This window comes from Ipomoea nil, unplaced genomic scaffold, assembly GCF_001879475.1.
Source record: "Ipomoea nil cultivar Tokyo-kokei standard unplaced genomic scaffold, Asagao_1.1 scaffold1834, whole genome shotgun sequence".
Classification (NCBI taxonomy): Eukaryota; Viridiplantae; Streptophyta; class Magnoliopsida; order Solanales; family Convolvulaceae; genus Ipomoea; species Ipomoea nil.
The window spans coordinates 943,976-966,460 of NW_017618262.1; the positions used below are offsets into that span (position 1 = coordinate 943,976).

General features: G+C 37.8%; 3 protein-coding genes across 3 annotated transcripts; all 3 read left to right on the forward strand.

Moving 5' to 3' along the window:
- The first annotated feature begins 2,999 nt into the window (after positions 1-2,999).
- On the forward strand, positions 3,000-7,378 carry LOC109193075 (beta-glucosidase BoGH3B-like). Its single transcript, XM_019343876.1, has 9 exons — positions 3,000-3,263; positions 3,754-3,958; positions 4,044-4,134; positions 4,379-4,524; positions 4,611-4,854; positions 4,945-5,049; positions 5,440-5,622; positions 5,701-5,905; positions 6,782-7,378. The coding sequence occupies exons 1-9, from the start codon at positions 3,002-3,004 to the stop codon at positions 7,300-7,302; spliced, it is 1,962 nt and encodes a 653-aa protein (XP_019199421.1). The 5' UTR covers positions 3,000-3,001; the 3' UTR covers positions 7,303-7,378.
- A 1,429-nt stretch (positions 7,379-8,807) lies between these two features.
- Positions 8,808-14,627, forward strand: LOC109192820 (probable beta-glucosidase F). The gene is made up of 8 exons (XM_019343522.1): positions 8,808-8,928; positions 10,026-10,894; positions 11,613-11,910; positions 11,958-12,103; positions 12,194-12,298; positions 12,689-12,871; positions 12,950-13,154; positions 14,031-14,627. The coding sequence occupies exons 2-8, from the start codon at positions 10,028-10,030 to the stop codon at positions 14,549-14,551; spliced, it is 2,325 nt and encodes a 774-aa protein (XP_019199067.1). The 5' UTR covers positions 8,808-8,928; positions 10,026-10,027; the 3' UTR covers positions 14,552-14,627.
- Positions 14,628-16,056: 1,429 nt separating this feature from the next.
- On the forward strand, positions 16,057-19,534 carry LOC109192821. The gene is made up of 4 exons (XM_019343523.1): positions 16,057-16,177; positions 17,275-18,143; positions 18,862-19,416; positions 19,460-19,534. Exons 2-4 carry the CDS (start codon positions 17,277-17,279, stop codon positions 19,532-19,534), a joined length of 1,497 nt encoding a protein of 498 aa, XP_019199068.1. The 5' UTR covers positions 16,057-16,177; positions 17,275-17,276.
- Positions 19,535-22,485: the final 2,951 nt, after the last annotated feature.

The following is a 22,485-nucleotide window of genomic DNA, read 5'->3' on the forward strand; positions in this document are numbered from 1 at the left end:
ACCATATTTGGTCCTCGACTATTACAGGGCGTTTGGTTGGAGGGATTTTAAATTCCCTTCTCACTTAATTCCCACCTAATTCCAAAGGCCATTAAATTTCGTAGTTTGGTTGGAGGGAATTGCAATTCCCCCATTTTCATGGAATTAAAATCCCATGTCCCCCCTCCCCCCCTCGGTATTTTAATTCCTGGGAAAAAAAGATAGTGATGAGTCAAAATTACCCATTCATTTTTTAACCTAAAATTAATGTCTAACAACAATAATGGACATTTTTGACTTTATACTACTTATTCCCTTTCAATTCCCATGTATACCAAACATTGGAATTAAAATTTCCAGTAATACTGGAATTTAAATTCACACTGTATTCCCAGTAATTAAACTCTCATGGAATTCTAATTCCTTTCCCACATAATTCCCCCCTCCAACCAAACGCCCTGTTAAAATTTTTATATTTGGTCCTACGACTTTTAAATTCTTGCTACATTTGACCGCCGACTATTAAAATTTTTAAATTTGATCCCACGACTTTTAAATTATTACCACATTTGGTTCCCGACTAAGTTAAATAAATTAAAATTATATTACAAATTTAAATTTACAAAACATGAAATGTTTGGTACAAAAAGTACAATTTATTTAATTAGAAGGGAGATTAGTTGTTAATTTTGGGATTAGAGAATTACCCGACCAGATCTGAAAATTTTAATAGTTATGGATTAAATGTGGCAAAGATTTAAAATTCGTGGGATCAAAAGTGGAAATTTTAATAGTCGGGAATCAAATGTAGTAAGAATTTAAAAGTCGTGAAACCAAATGTGGAAGGATTTAAAAGTCATGGGACTAAATATGAAAATTTTGATAGTCAAGGACCAAATGTGGCAAGGATTTAAAAGTCGTGGGACTAAATCTAGAAATTTTAATAGTCAGGGACCAAATGTGGAAATAGTTCGATACTCGTGGGATCAAAAGTGAAAATAACTCAGACAAGATTTTATACATATATGAGAAATTGCGTCGGTGACAATTTGTGTAATTTGAACCATTTAGTATTTGGAATAAGGATTAAATAGGTCATCGAACTATTATTAGGCTACTGAACTCAAAAAAGCTACAATTCAGTCCTTAAACTAACCCATTTCAAGCAATTTGTTCAATTTGCAGATTTTCCCTATTTCTAACAGGTCACCCAAATTTAAAATATTAAAAAAAAAATAATTAATTAAAATAAACTATATATATAAAAAAAAAAAACATCGTCTCCACCGGAGACGAAGAAGGTATCTTCGTCTCCGGCAATGGAGACGAAGGTCCCGACGATTTTTTTTTGAATTTTAATTTATTTTAATTAATTATTTTTTAAAAATATTTTGGTGACCTGTTAGATATGGGAAAACATGCATATTGGACAAATTGCTTGAAACGGGTTAGTTTAGGGATTCAATTATAACTTTTTTGAATTCAGTGACCTAATTGCATTATCGTGTGCGGTTCGATAGCCTATTTGACCTTTTATTCCTTAGTGTTTTTATTATTATCTGTCGTTTACGGAGAGTAGTAACTCAAACTATTACTTTCTAAGGACATTTAAAGCCTGACTAGTCTACAATATTGCATTATAAGCTTAGTAGCTTACAAAAAGTGACAGATTATGAATTTGAATATAAGTTAGTAGTAAAATATAATATTTCAAGGCTGAGTATGAGTTAGAACAACATATTTTCATCCCCATAGTGTGTATACGGGGAAGGTTTTGGTGTCTCCTACTATGGAGTCTTTGGTTGAAATTTGAGGAAAAATTAGTAATATGATGTTTGGTTTATAGAAGAAATGTTTTTCAATGAAAGTTGAATTTCTCAAATCTATGGAAAATAAATTCTTTGCCCCCCTTTGGTATCTCAATTCTAATAATACCAAAGCCAATTCCAATTCTAAAGCCATTGGGAAGAAATGTTCAACTTGGAGAGAAAATAATACCCTTATACATCTTTGTTAATTAGTATTGTGTAGGACCTATTAGTTTTTATATACATTATTCTTTAAACTAATATTCTTAGGATCACACTATTGTGAAACCGTCTCACGGATTAGTGTCTATGGTGAAACGAGTCAGGTCGAGTTGGTCAATATAAAAATGTAATACTTATGTTGAAAAACAAGTCGGTGGAGCGGAAACCCATGACCTAAGAACAGAGAAAGAACCCGTTGTCCAAGCTAGTACATAAGCCACATGATTTGCTGACTAATTTTTGAATTTTATTTGTGATAATATTCATAAAAATTATATTTTCTCGATGTATTACGTTAGTGAAGTTTGTAAAAATATTACATTACTCCTTCGAAGTTAACATATTCTTGATATTTTATACAAGAACAGTGGTATCTTGTGATTCATTTGATGGGAAAGCAAATTAAAATCTTTTTCCTTTTCTGATAAAAAATCAATATTTTTTTGAGAAGGGATACACCATTATTAGAATGATGGCCCCACACGGCCACACTCCCACACTCCCACAGGCCATGCCCAATCCAACACCGTAGAAGATATCTCATGTCAGAAAATATAATTACAAAACATTATCAACAAACTCATAAACAATGACATCCAACACACCGCAGTAATGGTCGTTAGACTAAAAATTCAAAAGGTTCGACGAGTACAGTAATTAAATTGTAAATTAGATCTTGTAGATGATAAATGGTATGGAAAATAGTAGAATAAAAATAATTAAATACTTCTCCCAAAAAAAAAAAAAAAAAAAAAAATCCAAGATCAACTACCAACTTGCAGTATTGCACTTTCCCGCTTGGCCAACTTTCACAGACTACATTATATTATCTATAAAAGGGGGTATGGATGTGTATAGACATATCTCTACAGGAAGGGGTACAGTACACCTCCAATAATAATGTTCATTTCTAGCCATTTCTCTTATTTAGTTATTTTATCACTTATGTAATACGGAGTTTATGTTTCATTGTTTTGCAGGGTGGGGATATGATGCAGAACAGGAGCCCAATGGGAGTGGCTAACATCTCCAAACCTGCGATGGGTTTTGTGTTACTATTGTTGTTGTGCTTCATGTCTGGTGTTATGGCGGCGGCAGGGGTGGAGTATATCAAGTACAAGGATCCCCGGCAGCCTGTGGGTCAAAGAATCAAGGACTTGATGAAGAGGATGACCCTTGAGGAGAAGATTGGGCAGATGACTCAGATTGAGAGGAAAGTTTCAACACCTCATGTTATTAACCAATACTTCATTGGTACGCGTTCTGTAAGCGTTTATCACTGTGCCAAAAACTATAGTTCGTAGCGAGTGTTGGCACAACTTTATTTCTTTATACTGTCACATTTTCGAGAGCATTTTTGAGAGCTAAAGCGTTGAACTTGGTTTTTTACCGGTCTCTCACTACTGGAAATTATGGAATTTCCGACCACCTGAAAGTGATTTAAATCAAGTCGAGAGTCCTGTTCCGATCGCTTTTGGGATCTGGAAAAACCTTCGTTGCTATTTCCGACCATTTTTGGCATTCGACTTGATTTAAGATCATTTTCAGGTGGTCGGAAATTCCATAATTTTCAGCCGTGTCTGCCAAACACATTTGAATGTGATATGTGTTTATAGCTTTTATACATGCATTTTCAAGATAATTGAATAAAAACTTAATTACGAGCTAGAAACCGTAACCTCGTAGCAGCAGAAACAGAAGCAATATTAAATGTTTGATGGATGATGATGGAATGGTGGTGCAGGGAGTGTAGTGAGTGGTGGAGGGAGTTGGCCAGCACCTAAGGCCTCAGTTGAGGATTGGGTTAACATGTTTAATGAGTATCAGAGAGGTGCTCTTTCGACCCGCCTCGGGATTCCCATCATTTATGGAATCGATGCAGTTCATGGCAACAATAATGTTTATAAGGCTACCATCTTCCCCCACAATGTTGGGCTTGGTGTCACCAGGTACCATATATATATATGCATGGTTAAAGCTAAGAATATATACATATTCCCAACTCTATATATCTTTGTATGTATATATGGACAGGGATCCAGAGCTTGTGAAAAGGATTGGAGCTGCAACTGCACTAGAAGTTAGAGCTACAGGAGTAAATTATGCTTTTGCTCCCTGCATTGCAGTAAGTTTTGAATGTTTTACTTTCTTGCTTCTATGTTAGCATTTATCTGAGTTTCAGCCGATCAGATCAGTTATGGCCAACCTAAGCTGGTTTACCTGTTCTGGTCCTTTGGTCCTTTGACAGGGTTTAGCCCGTACGTGCACACTCAATCTAGCTCTAATACCAAATTGAAGCATGTGCTCCATCTCAACTAAAAGTCTAAGTTAATAGTTGAATTGCACATTAATGATTATATGCTCAACAGGTGTGTAGAGATCCGAGATGGGGGCGATGTTACGAAAGCTATAGCGAAGATCACAAAATTGTGCAAATGATGACCGAGATCATACCTGGTTTACAAGGAGACCCCCCAGCAAATTCTGTGGGTGTTCCCTTTGTTGCTGCAGATAAGTATGGACCTCGATCTTGTCTTTTACGGGTTGGATTGGATGTGTGAATCTATGGACTGTAGGTTCAAATGTGATGTGTTTTTGAAGGACAAAAGTTGTGGGATGTGCCAAGCATTTCGTCGGGGATGGTGGCACGGTTAATGGCACGGACGAGAGCAACACCATAATCGACATAAATGGTCTGCTCAGCATTCACATGCCTGCATACTATGATTCGATCAGGAAAGGTGTAGCAACTGTTATGGTTTCCTACTCGAGCTGGAATGGCAAGAAGATGCACGCTCACCACGAACTCCTTACCGGATTCCTTAAGGGCAAGCTCAAGTTCAAGGTGGATTGACAGAATATGTGACAGATATATAATCCCTCTGTTGTTCTGAGTTCAATCTGTAATCAAATGATGCATTGTCTTATGTTTCAGGGATTTGTCATTTCAGATTGGGAGGGCATTGACAGGATTACTGACCCACCTCATGCCAATTACACTTACTCAGTTCAAGCTGGAGTTCTTGCAGGAATTGACATGGTGAGTGTTGGATCTCAGCACTGCACAATGCTTACTTCCTAGTGGGCCACCCCATCTTGTGACTGCTTTAAGTCAAACACGCTTAACCACAGAGTTCTTTGGTTATCTGGTTGTCATATCCTTTTAAAACCAATTGGTTATAAGTAAATGAACATTAACCATTTAACTATATCTCTCCATGGTAAGCCACAACGTCACGTCTCAAATCGAGCAGGGGCTGAACTTGACCAATCCGGCCGACGCCCTGAAGTGAGTGAGTCCAAATTATACATGAGCAATGGCAAGAAAAATGAAGAATTTTTCCCATTATTAAACACATCTGACTTTCCCATAGGCATGGAGTGCAATTAGGTTTTTGAATGGCTGGCTGGTTTAATGTGTAAAATGCAGGTAATGGTGCCAATAAACTATACAGATTTTATTGGTGATTTAACTTCTTTGGTGAAGAAAAAGATTATCCCAATGAGTAGGATTGATGATGCAGTGAAGAGAATATTGAGGGTCAAGTTTATGATGGGTCTTTTTGAGAACCCAATGGCAGACATGAGCTTGGCAAGCCAACTTGGTAGCCCGGTAAATATAACACTATAACTCCCATTCCTTTCATAATCTACTATAATCTATACATATATATATGGCACAATTATATAGGAACATAGAGAATTGGCAAGGGAAGCAGTGAGGAAATCACTTGTTCTTCTAAAGAATGGGAAAAGTGATAATCAGCCATTACTGCCACTTCCCAAGAAAGCAGCAAAGATACTTGTGGCAGGAACTCATGCACACAATTTGGGCTACCAATGTGGAGGCTGGACCATTGAGTGGCAGGGTGCTGGTGGCAATGATCTTACACTTGGTATGTTTTCCATTTTTTTTTTCTTTTTATCAACGACGAGCCCACAACTGTTACTCAAAAGTGCATACTAGGAAAATCTCAAATTGTGACCTAATGGGCAAATGACCAGTAGGTTGCCCATAGCTGATCAGTTCAAACCAAGACATATGAAGCCCGCAATTGTTACTCAAAAGTGCACACTAGGAAAATCTCAAATTGTGACCTAGTGGGCAAATGACCAGTAGGTTGCCCATAGATGATCAGTTCAAACCAAGACGTGTGAAGCCCACAATTGTTACTCGAAGATGCACACTAGGAAAATCCCACCTTATGACCTAGTCGACAAATGACCAGTAGGTTGTCCATAGATGATCAGTTCAAACCAAGACGTGTGAAGCCCGCAACTGTTACTCAAAGGTGCGCACTAGGAAAATCTCACTTTGTGACCTAGTCGACAAATGACCAGTAGGTTGTCCATAGCTGACCAGTTCAAACCAAGACGTGTGAAGCCCGCAACGGTTACTCGAAGGTGGGCACTAGGAAAATCCCACCTTGTGACCTAGTCGACAAATGACCAGTAAGTAGGTTGCCTATAGCTGATCAGTTCAAACTAAGACGTGTGAAGCCCGCAACTGTTACTCAAAGGTGTGCACTAGAAAAATCTCACCTTGCATTGTGACCTAGACGATAAATGACCAGTTTAGATTGCCCCGATTCAAACCAAGAAGCTAGATTAATAGGTCGCTCTCATTGGAAGTCAAATTTGTAACTTTATGATAACCAAGCCAATAGTCTAATCAACTTGACTGGGATTGCCCTTTTCCAGCTTTCTTGATTCAATGAAAATGGCAATTAAGGTTTTGTGTAGCAATGCAATGACTATATAAATAAATGCAGGAACCACCATTTTAACTGCTGTGAAAAACACTGTTGATCCATCCACACAAGTTGTTTACCAAGAAAATCCAGGACCGGACATCCTCAACTCCAACCACTTCTCCTACGCCATCGTTGCGGTGGGTGAGACCCCATACACAGAGATGTTGGGAGACAGCGCAAACCTCACGATTCTCGAACCCGGCGGCGGCATCATCAACAATGTCTGCGCCGCCGTCAAATGCGTGGTGGTTGTCATCTCCGGCAGGCCAGTCGCCCTGGAACAATACATTTCAAGAATAGATGCCCTGGTTGCCGCTTGGCTTCCCGGAAGTGAAGGCCAGGGTGTGGCCGACGCTTTGTTCGGCGACTATGGCTTCACCGGCAAGCTTGCCCGGAATTGGTTCAAGTCGGTTGATCAACTTCCGATGAACGTCGGCGACCCGCATTATGATCCTCTGTTTCCGTTTGGATTTGGGGTGACGACAGAAGCAGTGAAAGGGGAAGTCAGTATAGAATCAAGAGGGTATTCTACAATATGAATTCATCTCCCTGGTTTTATTAGGGATAATTGTTATTCAATTCTTCCATTGTGACAGTAATTTATACCCAATATGAACATTTCTATATGCTATGATTTTAATAATTTCACTCTTAATCATGTTTATTAACTCCTCCAAGTTGTGCGAATGCTCGCAAAAAAGTTAAACTTAGCCAAAAATGATCTTAGGATGCTCATGATTGCTCTAGAAAGAACGCCATAAGTTTTTTCATGGAAGAGGACTAATCCTTCACACTTAAGTAGGTGATTTCATGTGTTGTATAGTAACCTGCTTCTATGAGCCATGAAATCATTAAGAGCTAGCCAAGAGAGGCTTCAACCTCACGTAGGTACTCGCTATGAGCTCATCAAGCCCATTTCTTAGGGCTATGAACTCATTAAGATATTATCTCAACCTTGATTACACCAAGTCATAGGAATGAATAGTGGTGTAACTATTTGATTATTTCCATGGTTTCTTTTGACCACAAGAGTGAGATCCACTATGAATTCCTCACCTAGTTTCCATGGCTTTAAACCCATTGCCTTTGATGTTTCATATACTAGTTTTTTGTTGAGTCCTTTAGTGAAAGGGTCAACTAGGTTCCTATCAGATTTCACAAACTCCATTGTGATAACTCCATTCACTATCAATTGTTGTTTAAGTGATCCTTTAGATCTCCCCCGTCAGTTTGCGGCTTCAGTCAGGTTATGTTCGCCCGAGGTGATGTTGGTGTGGCAAGAGTTGTGAGAATTGCTAGAGGTGGACCCCTCCATTGTTGATCAGGTAGTCATGGACCGAAAGTGGAAAGTACGCTTGAGTTTGGACATCGAGCTCTCAATAAAAGCACCAATGATGGAACTAATTAACCTGTGATATGCATGGATCTATAAGCTCGCGTAAAATATAAAGGGTAAGAGGGTAAACGGGAAGAATTGTAGTAATAATAAGTGGATTGATGCAAGAGCATTACAAAGTATGTTGTGTAAGAATGAGATATGATGTTGTAATAACTAAACAAGATTAATATATACAAGGAGGTTTCACTTAACTTAGCTAATTCCATGGTGGGCCGCAAGATTGAGTCAAAGCCCGTATAGTGGGCTGCGGGGCTGGGCCAAATCCGGCTTCCTTGGCCTCGGAGACGGGCTCCGAGGCGGAACAGTGATCGCCCGGGGCCGGTCACAAAGACCAAGCCCTAGATCTAAGACTCTCGCCCCAGGTCCAACCACTGGTTCGGGTAGTCTCATCCAATTGTTATGCCGTGCAACCGTGTGTACCGTTCTTGGTACACACGGTTGAAAACGGCACCGTAAAGTGCCAGGGAAGTAACGGTGCCGTTAGTGGCACCGTTTCACTCATCCCGATATTTAAAAAAAATATTATTATTATTGCCATAAAACGCCACTACACTCCTTTTTCCGCCATTTCCAACATTTCGTCTCCAACAAGCTACACACTTCCTTCGGACTGTAGCAGTCTTCATCTCTCTCTCTGTCTACTCGGAGTCGCGATTTTCGCCGTCTTCATCTCATTGTCGCCGGAGCGTGTTTTGTTCACCATTGTCGCCATTTTCGCCATTTTCATTCTAGCATTGTCGCCCGTTATCATCGCATTCTCCATCAGGTATAATGTATTTTTGTGATTTTTTACTGTTAACGTTGTGTTTTTTGACTGTTAACATTCATATTCGCTATATATTCTTGTTATTTTTTACTAGGGTTTTGCAACACGATTTTGCATTTTTCTCAAACAGATCAATACTCTGTTCTTTTTCTGTTTCTTTGATTGTTTTTTGGTGTTTTCTGAAATGTTTTTGGACAAATAGTTGTGATATTGTGGATATATAGCTTTATACTTGTGGTTTTATAGTTTAATACTTATGCATGTCTGAAAATATCATTCCTCTCTTCAATTATTGTGTTTCTGAAATGTTTGTGGACAAATAGTTGTGATATTGTGGATATATAGCTTTATACTTGTGGTTTTATAGTTTAATACTTATGCATGTATGAAAATATCATTCCCGTCTTCAATTAGTGTGTTTTCTGAAATGTTTGTGGACAAATAGTTGTGATATTGTGGATATATATCTTTATAATTGTGGTTTTATAGTTTAATACTTATGCATGTATGAAAATATCATTCCTGTCTTCAATTAGTGTGTTTTCTGAAATGTTTGTGGACAAATAGTTGTGATATTGTGGATATATAACTTTATAATTGTGGTTTTATAGTTTAATACTTATGCATGTATGAAAATATCATTCCTGTCTTTAATTAGTGTGTTTTCTGAAATGTTTGTGGACAAATAGTTGTGATATTGTGGATATATAGCTTTATAATTGTGGTTTTATAGTTTAATACTTATGCATGTATGAAAATATCATTCCTGTCTTCAATTAGTGTGTTTTCTGAAATGTTTGTGGACAAATAGTTGTGATATTGTGGATATATAGCTTTATAATTGTGGTTTTATAGTTTAATACTTATGCATGTATGAAAATATCATTCCTGTCTTCAATTAGTGTGTTTTCTGAAATGTTTGTGGACAAATAGTTGTGATATTGTGGATATATATCTTTATAATTGTGGTTTTATAGTTTAATACTTATGCATGTATGAAAATATCATTCCTGTCTTCAATTAGTGTGTTTCTGAAATGTTTGTGGACAAATAGTTGTGATATTATGGATGTATAGTTTAATAATTCTTATTTACAGAAATGGCTCGTGAACCTACACTGGCTGAGGATCTTAGAGAAACAAAAAGAAGAAGAAGAGAGTACCGGACAGCAGCAATTCTAGATTCACAAGCAGCTCAGAGCTCTAATCCAACTAGTGAACAACCAGCAGCAGCCCTAAATTCACAAGCAGCTCAGCGCTCACGCCCTGCTAAGGAAACAACTGTTGCAGAGACTTCAACGAGACGGCGCCGACGAACTAGAGAACACAGGAGAGATTACTTCAATACGAGGATGGGGCCAAAGCTGATGTTTGATCTTGTCCAGAGGCTCTCACCACGACAGAAACAAGCTGTCGTAGAAACTGGATTTGGTGGACTTCTTCATCTCCAACTCTGCACCAATGAATCAAAGTTGGTGCAATACCTGCTGGACAACTTTAATGTTTGCAGGTGTGATTTTGTATTAGAGGATGATAGTCTCCACATTGAAGAGGAAGATGTCGAATACACGTTGGGAATCCCGCGAGGGCCTCTAAAGGTCAATGAGGGGACAAAGATGGAAGACACCTCAACCCGTGAATACAAACTGCTGCTGACTTCATGGAGAAGGAGGTGGGGTATTACAGCAGGCTCGCCAATAACTACACAGATGCCAGATGAGATTGTTAGGAGAGCTGATCATGGTGATGAGTTCAAGAGGGATTTCGTAGTCTTTGCCGTTTCCTCCATGCTTCGAGGAAACACAACACGCTACTCCAAGTACAGGATCTTAAACTCATTGATTGATGTTGATATGATTAAAGAGTACAATTGGTGCGCCTACACATACCAATCTCTCATTGACTCGATAGATAGTTACAATGAAGATAGAAAGAGAAGCTTTTGGGGGCCAATGACATTGATATTGGTCAGTTCTTATTGTCTTTAATGTAGTTGCATGAATTTTATGTAGTTGTAGGTGTATAACTAACAATTTATTATGGATATATATGCATGAAACTTGGAATATACTCAGTTTAATAAGATCCTTTATGTAGTTTAATTTGTGGATATATAGTTTTAAAATTGTGGATATATAGTTATGTGATTATGGATATATAGTACTCTGTGAATATATGAATGTATTACTCTGTGGACATACTGTTAATAATTCTGGATATATACTAATGTGTTTTTGGATGTATAGTTATGGGTTTATGGATATATATGCATGACACTTGGAATACACTCAGTTTAATGAGGTCCTTTATGCAGTTTAATTTGTGGATATATAATTTTAAAATTGTGGATATATAGTTATGTGATTATGGATGTGTAGTACTCTGTGAATATATGTATGTATTACTCTGTGGACATACTGGTAATAATTCTGGATATATATTAATGTGTTTTTAGATGTATATTTATGGGTTTATGGACATATATGCATCAAACTTGGAATATACTCATTTTATTAATATCATTTTTTATTTCTGAATTTTGTGGATATATAGTTTTAAAGTTATGGATATATAGTTATGTGATTATGGACATATAGTTATGCATTACACTGTGACCATGCAATTAAGAATACATGGATAAATTGTTCTAAATTCATCTTTAACATAATCTTCTGTAATTTGTAGCTGTTCTACTTTGATCGAGTAGAATTCAAAGGAATGAAGATCAACAGAACATACCCTAGCATACTTGCTTGGACAACCACGCTTGTAAGAAAGAGAGTCAAGGCTGAAAAAAGGGCTGGTGGGTTTGGAAAAGGAAGGGTTATCCCTAGAGTTAAGAAGCCAAGGACTGATGCTACCACCTCACTGCAACAACCTGCAAGCACTGCTGCTGCTACAACCTCACTACCACAACCTGCATTTACTGCTGCTGCTACTACTTCTTCTACTCCTGCTACTGCAACACCGACACCAACTACAAGTGAGCCACTCTCAAGTGTTGATCGGGTGACCCGTGTGCTCCAAAAGCTAGCATCAGATGTCCTGCATACTATGATTCGATCAGGAAAGGTGTAGCAACTGTTATGGTTTCCTACTCGAGCTGGAATGGCAAGAAGATGCACGCTCACCACGAACTCCTTACCGGATTCCTTAAGGGCAAGCTCAAGTTCAAGGTGGATTGACAGAATATGTGACAGATATATAATCCCTCTGTTGTTCTGAGTTCAATCTGTAATCAAATGATGCATTGTCTTATGTTTCAGGGATTTGTCATTTCAGATTGGGAGGGCATTGACAGGATTACTGACCCACCTCATGCCAATTACACTTACTCAGTTCAAGCTGGAGTTCTTGCAGGAATTGACATGGTGAGTGTTGGATCTCAGCACTGCACAATGCTTACTTCCTAGTGGGCCACCCCATCTTGTGACTGCTTTAAGTCAAACACGCTTAACCACAGAGTTCTTTGGTTATCTGGTTGTCATATCCTTTTAAAACCAATTGGTTATAAGTAAATGAACATTAACCATTTAACTATATCTCTCCATGGTAAGCCACAACGTCACGTCTCAAATCGAGCAGGGGCTGAACTTGACCAATCCGGCCGACGCCCTGAAGTGAGTGAGTCCAAATTATACATGAGCAATGGCAAGAAAAATGAAGAATTTTTCCCATTATTAAACACATCTGACTTTCCCATAGGCATGGAGTGCAATTAGGTTTTTGAATGGCTGGCTGGTTTAATGTGTAAAATGCAGGTAATGGTGCCAATAAACTATACAGATTTTATTGGTGATTTAACTTCTTTGGTGAAGAAAAAGATTATCCCAATGAGTAGGATTGATGATGCAGTGAAGAGAATATTGAGGGTCAAGTTTATGATGGGTCTTTTTGAGAACCCAATGGCAGACATGAGCTTGGCAAGCCAACTTGGTAGCCCGGTAAATATAACACTATAACTCCCATTCCTTTCATAATCTACTATAATCTATACATATATATATGGCACAATTATATAGGAACATAGAGAATTGGCAAGGGAAGCAGTGAGGAAATCACTTGTTCTTCTAAAGAATGGGAAAAGTGATAATCAGCCATTACTGCCACTTCCCAAGAAAGCAGCAAAGATACTTGTGGCAGGAACTCATGCACACAATTTGGGCTACCAATGTGGAGGCTGGACCATTGAGTGGCAGGGTGCTGGTGGCAATGATCTTACACTTGGTATGTTTTCCATTTTTTTTTTCTTTTTATCAACGACGAGCCCACAACTGTTACTCAAAAGTGCATACTAGGAAAATCTCAAATTGTGACCTAATGGGCAAATGACCAGTAGGTTGCCCATAGCTGATCAGTTCAAACCAAGACATATGAAGCCCGCAATTGTTACTCAAAAGTGCACACTAGGAAAATCTCAAATTGTGACCTAGTGGGCAAATGACCAGTAGGTTGCCCATAGATGATCAGTTCAAACCAAGACGTGTGAAGCCCACAATTGTTACTCGAAGATGCACACTAGGAAAATCCCACCTTATGACCTAGTCGACAAATGACCAGTAGGTTGTCCATAGATGATCAGTTCAAACCAAGACGTGTGAAGCCCGCAACTGTTACTCAAAGGTGCGCACTAGGAAAATCTCACTTTGTGACCTAGTCGACAAATGACCAGTAGGTTGTCCATAGCTGACCAGTTCAAACCAAGACGTGTGAAGCCCGCAACGGTTACTCGAAGGTGGGCACTAGGAAAATCCCACCTTGTGACCTAGTCGACAAATGACCAGTAAGTAGGTTGCCTATAGCTGATCAGTTCAAACTAAGACGTGTGAAGCCCGCAACTGTTACTCAAAGGTGTGCACTAGAAAAATCTCACCTTGCATTGTGACCTAGACGATAAATGACCAGTTTAGATTGCCCCGATTCAAACCAAGAAGCTAGATTAATAGGTCGCTCTCATTGGAAGTCAAATTTGTAACTTTATGATAACCAAGCCAATAGTCTAATCAACTTGACTGGGATTGCCCTTTTCCAGCTTTCTTGATTCAATGAAAATGGCAATTAAGGTTTTGTGTAGCAATGCAATGACTATATAAATAAATGCAGGAACCACCATTTTAACTGCTGTGAAAAACACTGTTGATCCATCCACACAAGTTGTTTACCAAGAAAATCCAGGACCGGACATCCTCAACTCCAACCACTTCTCCTACGCCATCGTTGCGGTGGGTGAGACCCCATACACAGAGATGTTGGGAGACAGCGCAAACCTCACGATTCTCGAACCCGGCGGCGGCATCATCAACAATGTCTGCGCCGCCGTCAAATGCGTGGTGGTTGTCATCTCCGGCAGGCCAGTCGCCCTGGAACAATACATTTCAAGAATAGATGCCCTGGTTGCCGCTTGGCTTCCCGGAAGTGAAGGCCAGGGTGTGGCCGACGCTTTGTTCGGCGACTATGGCTTCACCGGCAAGCTTGCCCGGAATTGGTTCAAGTCGGTTGATCAACTTCCGATGAACGTCGGCGACCCGCATTATGATCCTCTGTTTCCGTTTGGATTTGGGGTGACGACAGAAGCAGTGAAAGGGGAAGTCAGTATAGAATCAAGAGGGTATTCTACAATATGAATTCATCTCCCTGGTTTTATTAGGGATAATTGTTATTCAATTCTTCCATTGTGACAGTAATTTATACCCAATATGAACATTTCTATATGCTATGATTTTAATAATTTCACTCTTAATCATGTTTATTAACTCCTCCAAGTTGTGCGAATGCTCGCAAAAAAGTTAAACTTAGCCAAAAATGATCTTAGGATGCTCATGATTGCTCTAGAAAGAACGCCATAAGTTTTTTCATGGAAGAGGACTAATCCTTCACACTTAAGTAGGTGATTTCATGTGTTGTATAGTAACCTGCTTCTATGAGCCATGAAATCATTAAGAGCTAGCCAAGAGAGGCTTCAACCTCACGTAGGTACTCGCTATGAGCTCATCAAGCCCATTTCTTAGGGCTATGAACTCATTAAGATATTATCTCAACCTTGATTACACCAAGTCATAGGAATGAATAGTGGTGTAACTATTTGATTATTTCCATGGTTTCTTTTGACCACAAGAGTGAGATCCACTATGAATTCCTCACCTAGTTTCCATGGCTTTAAACCCATTGCCTTTGATGTTTCATATACTAGTTTTTTGTTGAGTCCTTTAGTGAAAGGGTCAACTAGGTTCCTATCAGATTTCACAAACTCCATTGTGATAACTCCATTCACTATCAATTGTTGTTTAAGTGATCCTTTAGATCTCCCCCGTCAGTTTGCGGCTTCAGTCAGGTTATGTTCGCCCGAGGTGATGTTGGTGTGGCAAGAGTTGTGAGAATTGCTAGAGGTGGACCCCTCCATTGTTGATCAGGTAGTCATGGACCGAAAGTGGAAAGTACGCTTGAGTTTGGACATCGAGCTCTCAATAAAAGCACCAATGATGGAACTAATTAACCTGTGATATGCATGGATCTATAAGCTCGCGTAAAATATAAAGGGTAAGAGGGTAAACGGGAAGAATTGTAGTAATAATAAGTGGATTGATGCAAGAGCATTACAAAGTATGTTGTGTAAGAATGAGATATGATGTTGTAATAACTAAACAAGATTAATATATACAAGGAGGTTTCACTTAACTTAGCTAATTCCATGGTGGGCCGCAAGATTGAGTCAAAGCCCGTATAGTGGGCTGCGGGGCTGGGCCAAATCCGGCTTCCTTGGCCTCGGAGACGGGCTCCGAGGCGGAACAGTGATCGCCCGGGGCCGGTCACAAAGACCAAGCCCTAGATCTAAGACTCTCGCCCCAGGTCCAACCACTGGTTCGGGTAGTCTCATCCAATTGTTATGCCGTGCAACCGTGTGTACCGTTCTTGGTACACACGGTTGAAAACGGCACCGTAAAGTGCCAGGGAAGTAACGGTGCCGTTAGTGGCACCGTTTCACTCATCCCGATATTTAAAAAAAATATTATTATTATTGCCATAAAACGCCACTACACTCCTTTTTCCGCCATTTCCAACATTTCGTCTCCAACAAGCTACACACTTCCTTCGGACTGTAGCAGTCTTCATCTCTCTCTCTGTCTACTCGGAGTCGCGATTTTCGCCGTCTTCATCTCATTGTCGCCGGAGCGTGTTTTGTTCACCATTGTCGCCATTTTCGCCATTTTCATTCTAGCATTGTCGCCCGTTATCATCGCATTCTCCATCAGGTATAATGTATTTTTGTGATTTTTTACTGTTAACGTTGTGTTTTTTGACTGTTAACATTCATATTCGCTATATATTCTTGTTATTTTTTACTAGGGTTTTGCAACACGATTTTGCATTTTTCTCAAACAGATCAATACTCTGTTCTTTTTCTGTTTCTTTGATTGTTTTTTGGTGTTTTCTGAAATGTTTTTGGACAAATAGTTGTGATATTGTGGATATATAGCTTTATACTTGTGGTTTTATAGTTTAATACTTATGCATGTCTGAAAATATCATTCCTCTCTTCAATTATTGTGTTTCTGAAATGTTTGTGGACAAATAGTTGTGATATTGTGGATATATAGCTTTATACTTGTGGTTTTATAGTTTAATACTTATGCATGTATGAAAATATCATTCCCGTCTTCAATTAGTGTGTTTTCTGAAATGTTTGTGGACAAATAGTTGTGATATTGTGGATATATATCTTTATAATTGTGGTTTTATAGTTTAATACTTATGCATGTATGAAAATATCATTCCTGTCTTCAATTAGTGTGTTTTCTGAAATGTTTGTGGACAAATAGTTGTGATATTGTGGATATATAACTTTATAATTGTGGTTTTATAGTTTAATACTTATGCATGTATGAAAATATCATTCCTGTCTTTAATTAGTGTGTTTTCTGAAATGTTTGTGGACAAATAGTTGTGATATTGTGGATATATAGCTTTATAATTGTGGTTTTATAGTTTAATACTTATGCATGTATGAAAATATCATTCCTGTCTTCAATTAGTGTGTTTTCTGAAATGTTTGTGGACAAATAGTTGTGATATTGTGGATATATAGCTTTATAATTGTGGTTTTATAGTTTAATACTTATGCATGTATGAAAATATCATTCCTGTCTTCAATTAGTGTGTTTTCTGAAATGTTTGTGGACAAATAGTTGTGATATTGTGGATATATATCTTTATAATTGTGGTTTTATAGTTTAATACTTATGCATGTATGAAAATATCATTCCTGTCTTCAATTAGTGTGTTTCTGAAATGTTTGTGGACAAATAGTTGTGATATTATGGATGTATAGTTTAATAATTCTTATTTACAGAAATGGCTCGTGAACCTACACTGGCTGAGGATCTTAGAGAAACAAAAAGAAGAAGAAGAGAGTACCGGACAGCAGCAATTCTAGATTCACAAGCAGCTCAGAGCTCTAATCCAACTAGTGAACAACCAGCAGCAGCCCTAAATTCACAAGCAGCTCAGCGCTCACGCCCTGCTAAGGAAACAACTGTTGCAGAGACTTCAACGAGACGGCGCCGACGAACTAGAGAACACAGGAGAGATTACTTCAATACGAGGATGGGGCCAAAGCTGATGTTTGATCTTGTCCAGAGGCTCTCACCACGACAGAAACAAGCTGTCGTAGAAACTGGATTTGGTGGACTTCTTCATCTCCAACTCTGCACCAATGAATCAAAGTTGGTGCAATACCTGCTGGACAACTTTAATGTTTGCAGGTGTGATTTTGTATTAGAGGATGATAGTCTCCACATTGAAGAGGAAGATGTCGAATACACGTTGGGAATCCCGCGAGGGCCTCTAAAGGTCAATGAGGGGACAAAGATGGAAGACACCTCAACCCGTGAATACAAACTGCTGCTGACTTCATGGAGAAGGAGGTGGGGTATTACAGCAGGCTCGCCAATAACTACACAGATGCCAGATGAGATTGTTAGGAGAGCTGATCATGGTGATGAGTTCAAGAGGGATTTCGTAGTCTTTGCCGTTTCCTCCATGCTTCGAGGAAACACAACACGCTACTCCAAGTACAGGATCTTAAACTCATTGATTGATGTTGATATGATTAAAGAGTACAATTGGTGCGCCTACACATACCAATCTCTCATTGACTCGATAGATAGTTACAATGAAGATAGAAAGAGAAGCTTTTGGGGGCCAATGACATTGATATTGGTCAGTTCTTATTGTCTTTAATGTAGTTGCATGAATTTTATGTAGTTGTAGGTGTATAACTAACAATTTATTATGGATATATATGCATGAAACTTGGAATATACTCAGTTTAATAAGATCCTTTATGTAGTTTAATTTGTGGATATATAGTTTTAAAATTGTGGATATATAGTTATGTGATTATGGATATATAGTACTCTGTGAATATATGAATGTATTACTCTGTGGACATACTGTTAATAATTCTGGATATATACTAATGTGTTTTTGGATGTATAGTTATGGGTTTATGGATATATATGCATGACACTTGGAATACACTCAGTTTAATGAGGTCCTTTATGCAGTTTAATTTGTGGATATATAATTTTAAAATTGTGGATATATAGTTATGTGATTATGGATGTGTAGTACTCTGTGAATATATGTATGTATTACTCTGTGGACATACTGGTAATAATTCTGGATATATATTAATGTGTTTTTAGATGTATATTTATGGGTTTATGGACATATATGCATCAAACTTGGAATATACTCATTTTATTAATATCATTTTTTATTTCTGAATTTTGTGGATATATAGTTTTAAAGTTATGGATATATAGTTATGTGATTATGGACATATAGTTATGCATTACACTGTGACCATGCAATTAAGAATACATGGATAAATTGTTCTAAATTCATCTTTAACATAATCTTCTGTAATTTGTAGCTGTTCTACTTTGATCGAGTAGAATTCAAAGGAATGAAGATCAACAGAACATACCCTAGCATACTTGCTTGGACAACCACGCTTGTAAGAAAGAGAGTCAAGGCTGAAAAAAGGGCTGGTGGGTTTGGAAAAGGAAGGGTTATCCCTAGAGTTAAGAAGCCAAGGACTGATGCTACCACCTCACTGCAACAACCTGCAAGCACTGCTGCTGCTACAACCTCACTACCACAACCTGCATTTACTGCTGCTGCTACTACTTCTTCTACTCCTGCTACTGCAACACCGACACCAACTACAAGTGAGCCACTCTCAAGTGTTGATCGGGTGACCCGTGTGCTCCAAAAGCTAGCATCAGATGTCCTGGAGTTTGGTGAAGCTATGTCTGAAATTGGAAAGCAGGGCGCACCTATTGAAGTCATGAAGAAAGCGTTCTCAGGGATATCAAACATGCTAGGTGCTGCAAGCGCAATTGAATCAACTTCCATTCCAACTGAATCTCAGTTGGATGACATATTCTTTGGGAGTGAAACCTTCACCGCTGCAGTGGATTCATTGGTGGAAGCATTTCAGAAGACAACAAGAACCATGGAATTTGAAGCTCCATCATTTGATTTGGGAATACACTGCAATGAATCGCAACCGCAGCCATGTGAGCAACACACAGAGCAAGTAGTTGAAGAGGACCTACCATTGGATGCTTTGGTTCAACAAATTGGAGAGGATGCAGGACTGTCAACGACCTTGGGAGCACAAGTAACTCCTCCACTTGTTAGGGTCCCATTTCAGAGATATGTTCGTCATGCCGCTGCTACTGATGCTGATGTTGATGACTTTGATTGGTAAATTTACAGTTTGTTATTTGCATTTGGCTTTAACGTTATGAATTTATAGTGCTAAAATTATGAATATAAACTTATGAACATTTTTACAACTGTGGACATATAGCTTTAAAATTGTGGATATATAGATATAAAATTATGAACATTTTAAATCTGTGAATATATAGTTCTATGATTATGTACATATATGTTTAATATTATGGATATAAAGTTCTAATACTGTGGATATATAAACAACAGTGCCATGCAAGAAAGTGAGTCTGATGTTGAGGACGTGACTGTTAGGATGAGACCCCAGCGACGATTCAGGAACAAGCCTCTTTGTTTGAGGTCACCATACTGGACACAGAATGCAGGTTTTATACGAACTGCAACTCCACGGGAAAAAATCATTTCAAACTATGCATTCTTGAGTGTGTCTACCGAACACCCAGAAGAGTATGTTTGAACACATATATTTATAATAACCTTTAAATTACTTAGATAGTTCATATTATTATAACTATTGGTGTTATTATTATTATTGTTATTTTGGTGCTGTAGTGAGTTGCTGTTCAGCTATGGTGACTACTACCTAACAAGGCGTCACTTCTCAACTTTGAGCAATGGCGAGTTGGATATAGACTTCTTGAATATTTGGTCTTTGCGCCTAACTTTGAAGAACACAGAACGTGCTGTTGGGATACCAAAACGCGTATTCTTCACCACACTGCCACATGTAAGAGTTATTTTTGACATGCAGATGCGCATTTTTAAAAATCTAGTACTCTAAGCCTTTTGAATACTCATTTTTTGCATTTCTGTGTATTCAAAAACAGCTCCAGCTTGATCCATCTGATGATTGGATGAAAAGTCTCCCAGCTGAGAAAAGGATGGAAAATTTCAATGATAGATTGAATTATGAAATATCAAGTTTTGGAAACCTGGAAATCAGTGATGCAGACCTTGTAAGATCTATTACACACACTTAATTTAATAATTTAAGATTTTATTATTGATATATATGCATGAAGCTTGGAATATACAAAGTTTAATAAGATCCTTTATAAAGTTCTGAATTTGTGGATATATAGTCTTAAAATTGTGGATATATAGTTATGTGATTATGGATATGTAGTACTCTGTTAATATATGAATGTATTACTCTGTGGACAGACTGTTAAGAATTCTGGATATATGGTAATGTAGTTTTTGGATGTATAGTTATTAATTTGTGGATTTATATGCTTGAAGCTTGGAATATACTCGGCTTATTAGGATCTTTATAAATTTCTGAATTTTGTGGATATATAGTTTTAAGATTGTGGATATATAGTTTTATAATTATGGATATATAGTACTCTGTCAAATATGAATGTATACCCATGCAGTTAACAGTACCTGGGTATGCAGTTGTTTCAAATAATAACCTTTTGTTTTGGAATTAGATATTTTTCCCAGTGCATCGCCATGCACACTACTTTGTTGTGTGCATAAATGTCAAGGAATCCAAGGTTCAGGTGATAGACAACAAGGAATTGCCTGCTGGTGTTTCAGAGCTTGATAAATATGGGGACTGTCCATACAAACTGGTAGCTTATATTATATTAAAAAATCTCCTTATTGTCACCTATATATTGAATTTAAAACATTATGAACATTGAGCTAATTTTTTACCAGATTGAAGCATTCAAGGCGTACCTGGCAGCAGGACAATCCACCTTGACTCTCAAACTGAACAGCATGCCAGTAGAGTTCCTTGCCATGCACTGGAAAAATGCAGAGAATGTCACCGACTGTGGCATATATGTAATGCGGCATATGGAGACTTACATGGGTGGAGCTTTCGAGAACTGGGATCCTGGGTTCAAGAAACATATGCGCACGAATGTAAGAGTAACATAAATATATTACATTCCAACTACATCAGAAAGTGATGAAAAAATTACAATGAACTAGTTATTTATTTTTCTTATTTTACAGGCTAGCTTCATTTTTGAGTTGAGGGCAAAGTATGCTGCTTGTATCATCACGTCAAAGCTGAACAGCGTCAAAGGCGAGGTCATGAAAGCTGCAAAGATTGAAGACAAGAAGAAGTAAAACTGGAAAGATCAATGAATGTTTTTGTGGATGAATATTTTAATATTTTCTGTTCTTATGGTCGTTTTGTAACAACTCTATCACAATTTTTGAAATTCGATCTATGAAATTCACTGAATATATAGTTCTCATATTATGGACATGTAGGTTTAAGATTGTGGATGTATGGATATAAAATTATGAACATCTTAAATAAGTATAAACATACCGTTCAAATATTCATATATTCATATTTCAAGAATTATGGACATATAGGTTTAAGATTGTGGACATATTGATATAAAGTTATGAATATTCGTTCAACTGTGAACTTACATTTTACATAAATGTAAACATCAAGTTCACCAGTTTACATATTGATATATAGCTTTAATATTGTGGATATAATGATATAACATTATGAACACTTTTACTAATTTGACACACAATTCCAATATTTTGTGGTCATATAGTTCTCAGAATTATGGACATATAGGTTTAAGATTGTGGACATATTGATATAAAGTTATGAATATTCGTTCAACTGTGAACTTACATTTTACATAAGTGTAAACATCAAGTTCACCAGTTTACATATTGATATATAGCTTTAATATTGTGGATATAATGATATAACATTATGAACACTTTTACTAATTTGACACACAATTCCAATATTTTGTGGTCATATAGTTCTCAGAATTATGGACATATAGGTTTAAGATTG

Excerpts from the sequence above, each read along its gene's own strand:
- LOC109193075 (XM_019343876.1), top strand. The coding sequence starts at position 3,002 with ATGCAGAACAGGAGCCCAATGGGAGTGGCTAACATCTCCAAACCTGCG. Across the intron at positions 3,959-4,043 it reads GTTGGGCTTGGTGTCACCAG|GGATCCAGAGCTTGTGAAAA; the intron begins GTACCATATATA and ends ATATATGGACAG. Across the intron at positions 4,525-4,610 it reads CCCTTTGTTGCTGCAGATAA|GACAAAAGTTGTGGGATGTG; the intron begins GTATGGACCTCG and ends GTGTTTTTGAAG.
- LOC109192820 (XM_019343522.1), top strand. The coding sequence starts at position 10,028 with ATGGCTCGTGAACCTACACTGGCTGAGGATCTTAGAGAAACAAAAAGA. Across the intron at positions 10,895-11,612 it reads GGCCAATGACATTGATATTG|CTGTTCTACTTTGATCGAGT; the intron begins GTCAGTTCTTAT and ends TGTAATTTGTAG. Across the intron at positions 12,872-12,949 it reads CAAGCCAACTTGGTAGCCCG|GAACATAGAGAATTGGCAAG; the intron begins GTAAATATAACA and ends ACAATTATATAG.
- LOC109192821 (XM_019343523.1), top strand. The coding sequence starts at position 17,277 with ATGGCTCGTGAACCTACACTGGCTGAGGATCTTAGAGAAACAAAAAGA. Across the intron at positions 18,144-18,861 it reads GGCCAATGACATTGATATTG|CTGTTCTACTTTGATCGAGT; the intron begins GTCAGTTCTTAT and ends TGTAATTTGTAG. Across the intron at positions 19,417-19,459 it reads CCGCTGCAGTGGATTCATTG|CTCCATCATTTGATTTGGGA; the intron begins GTGGAAGCATTT and ends TGGAATTTGAAG.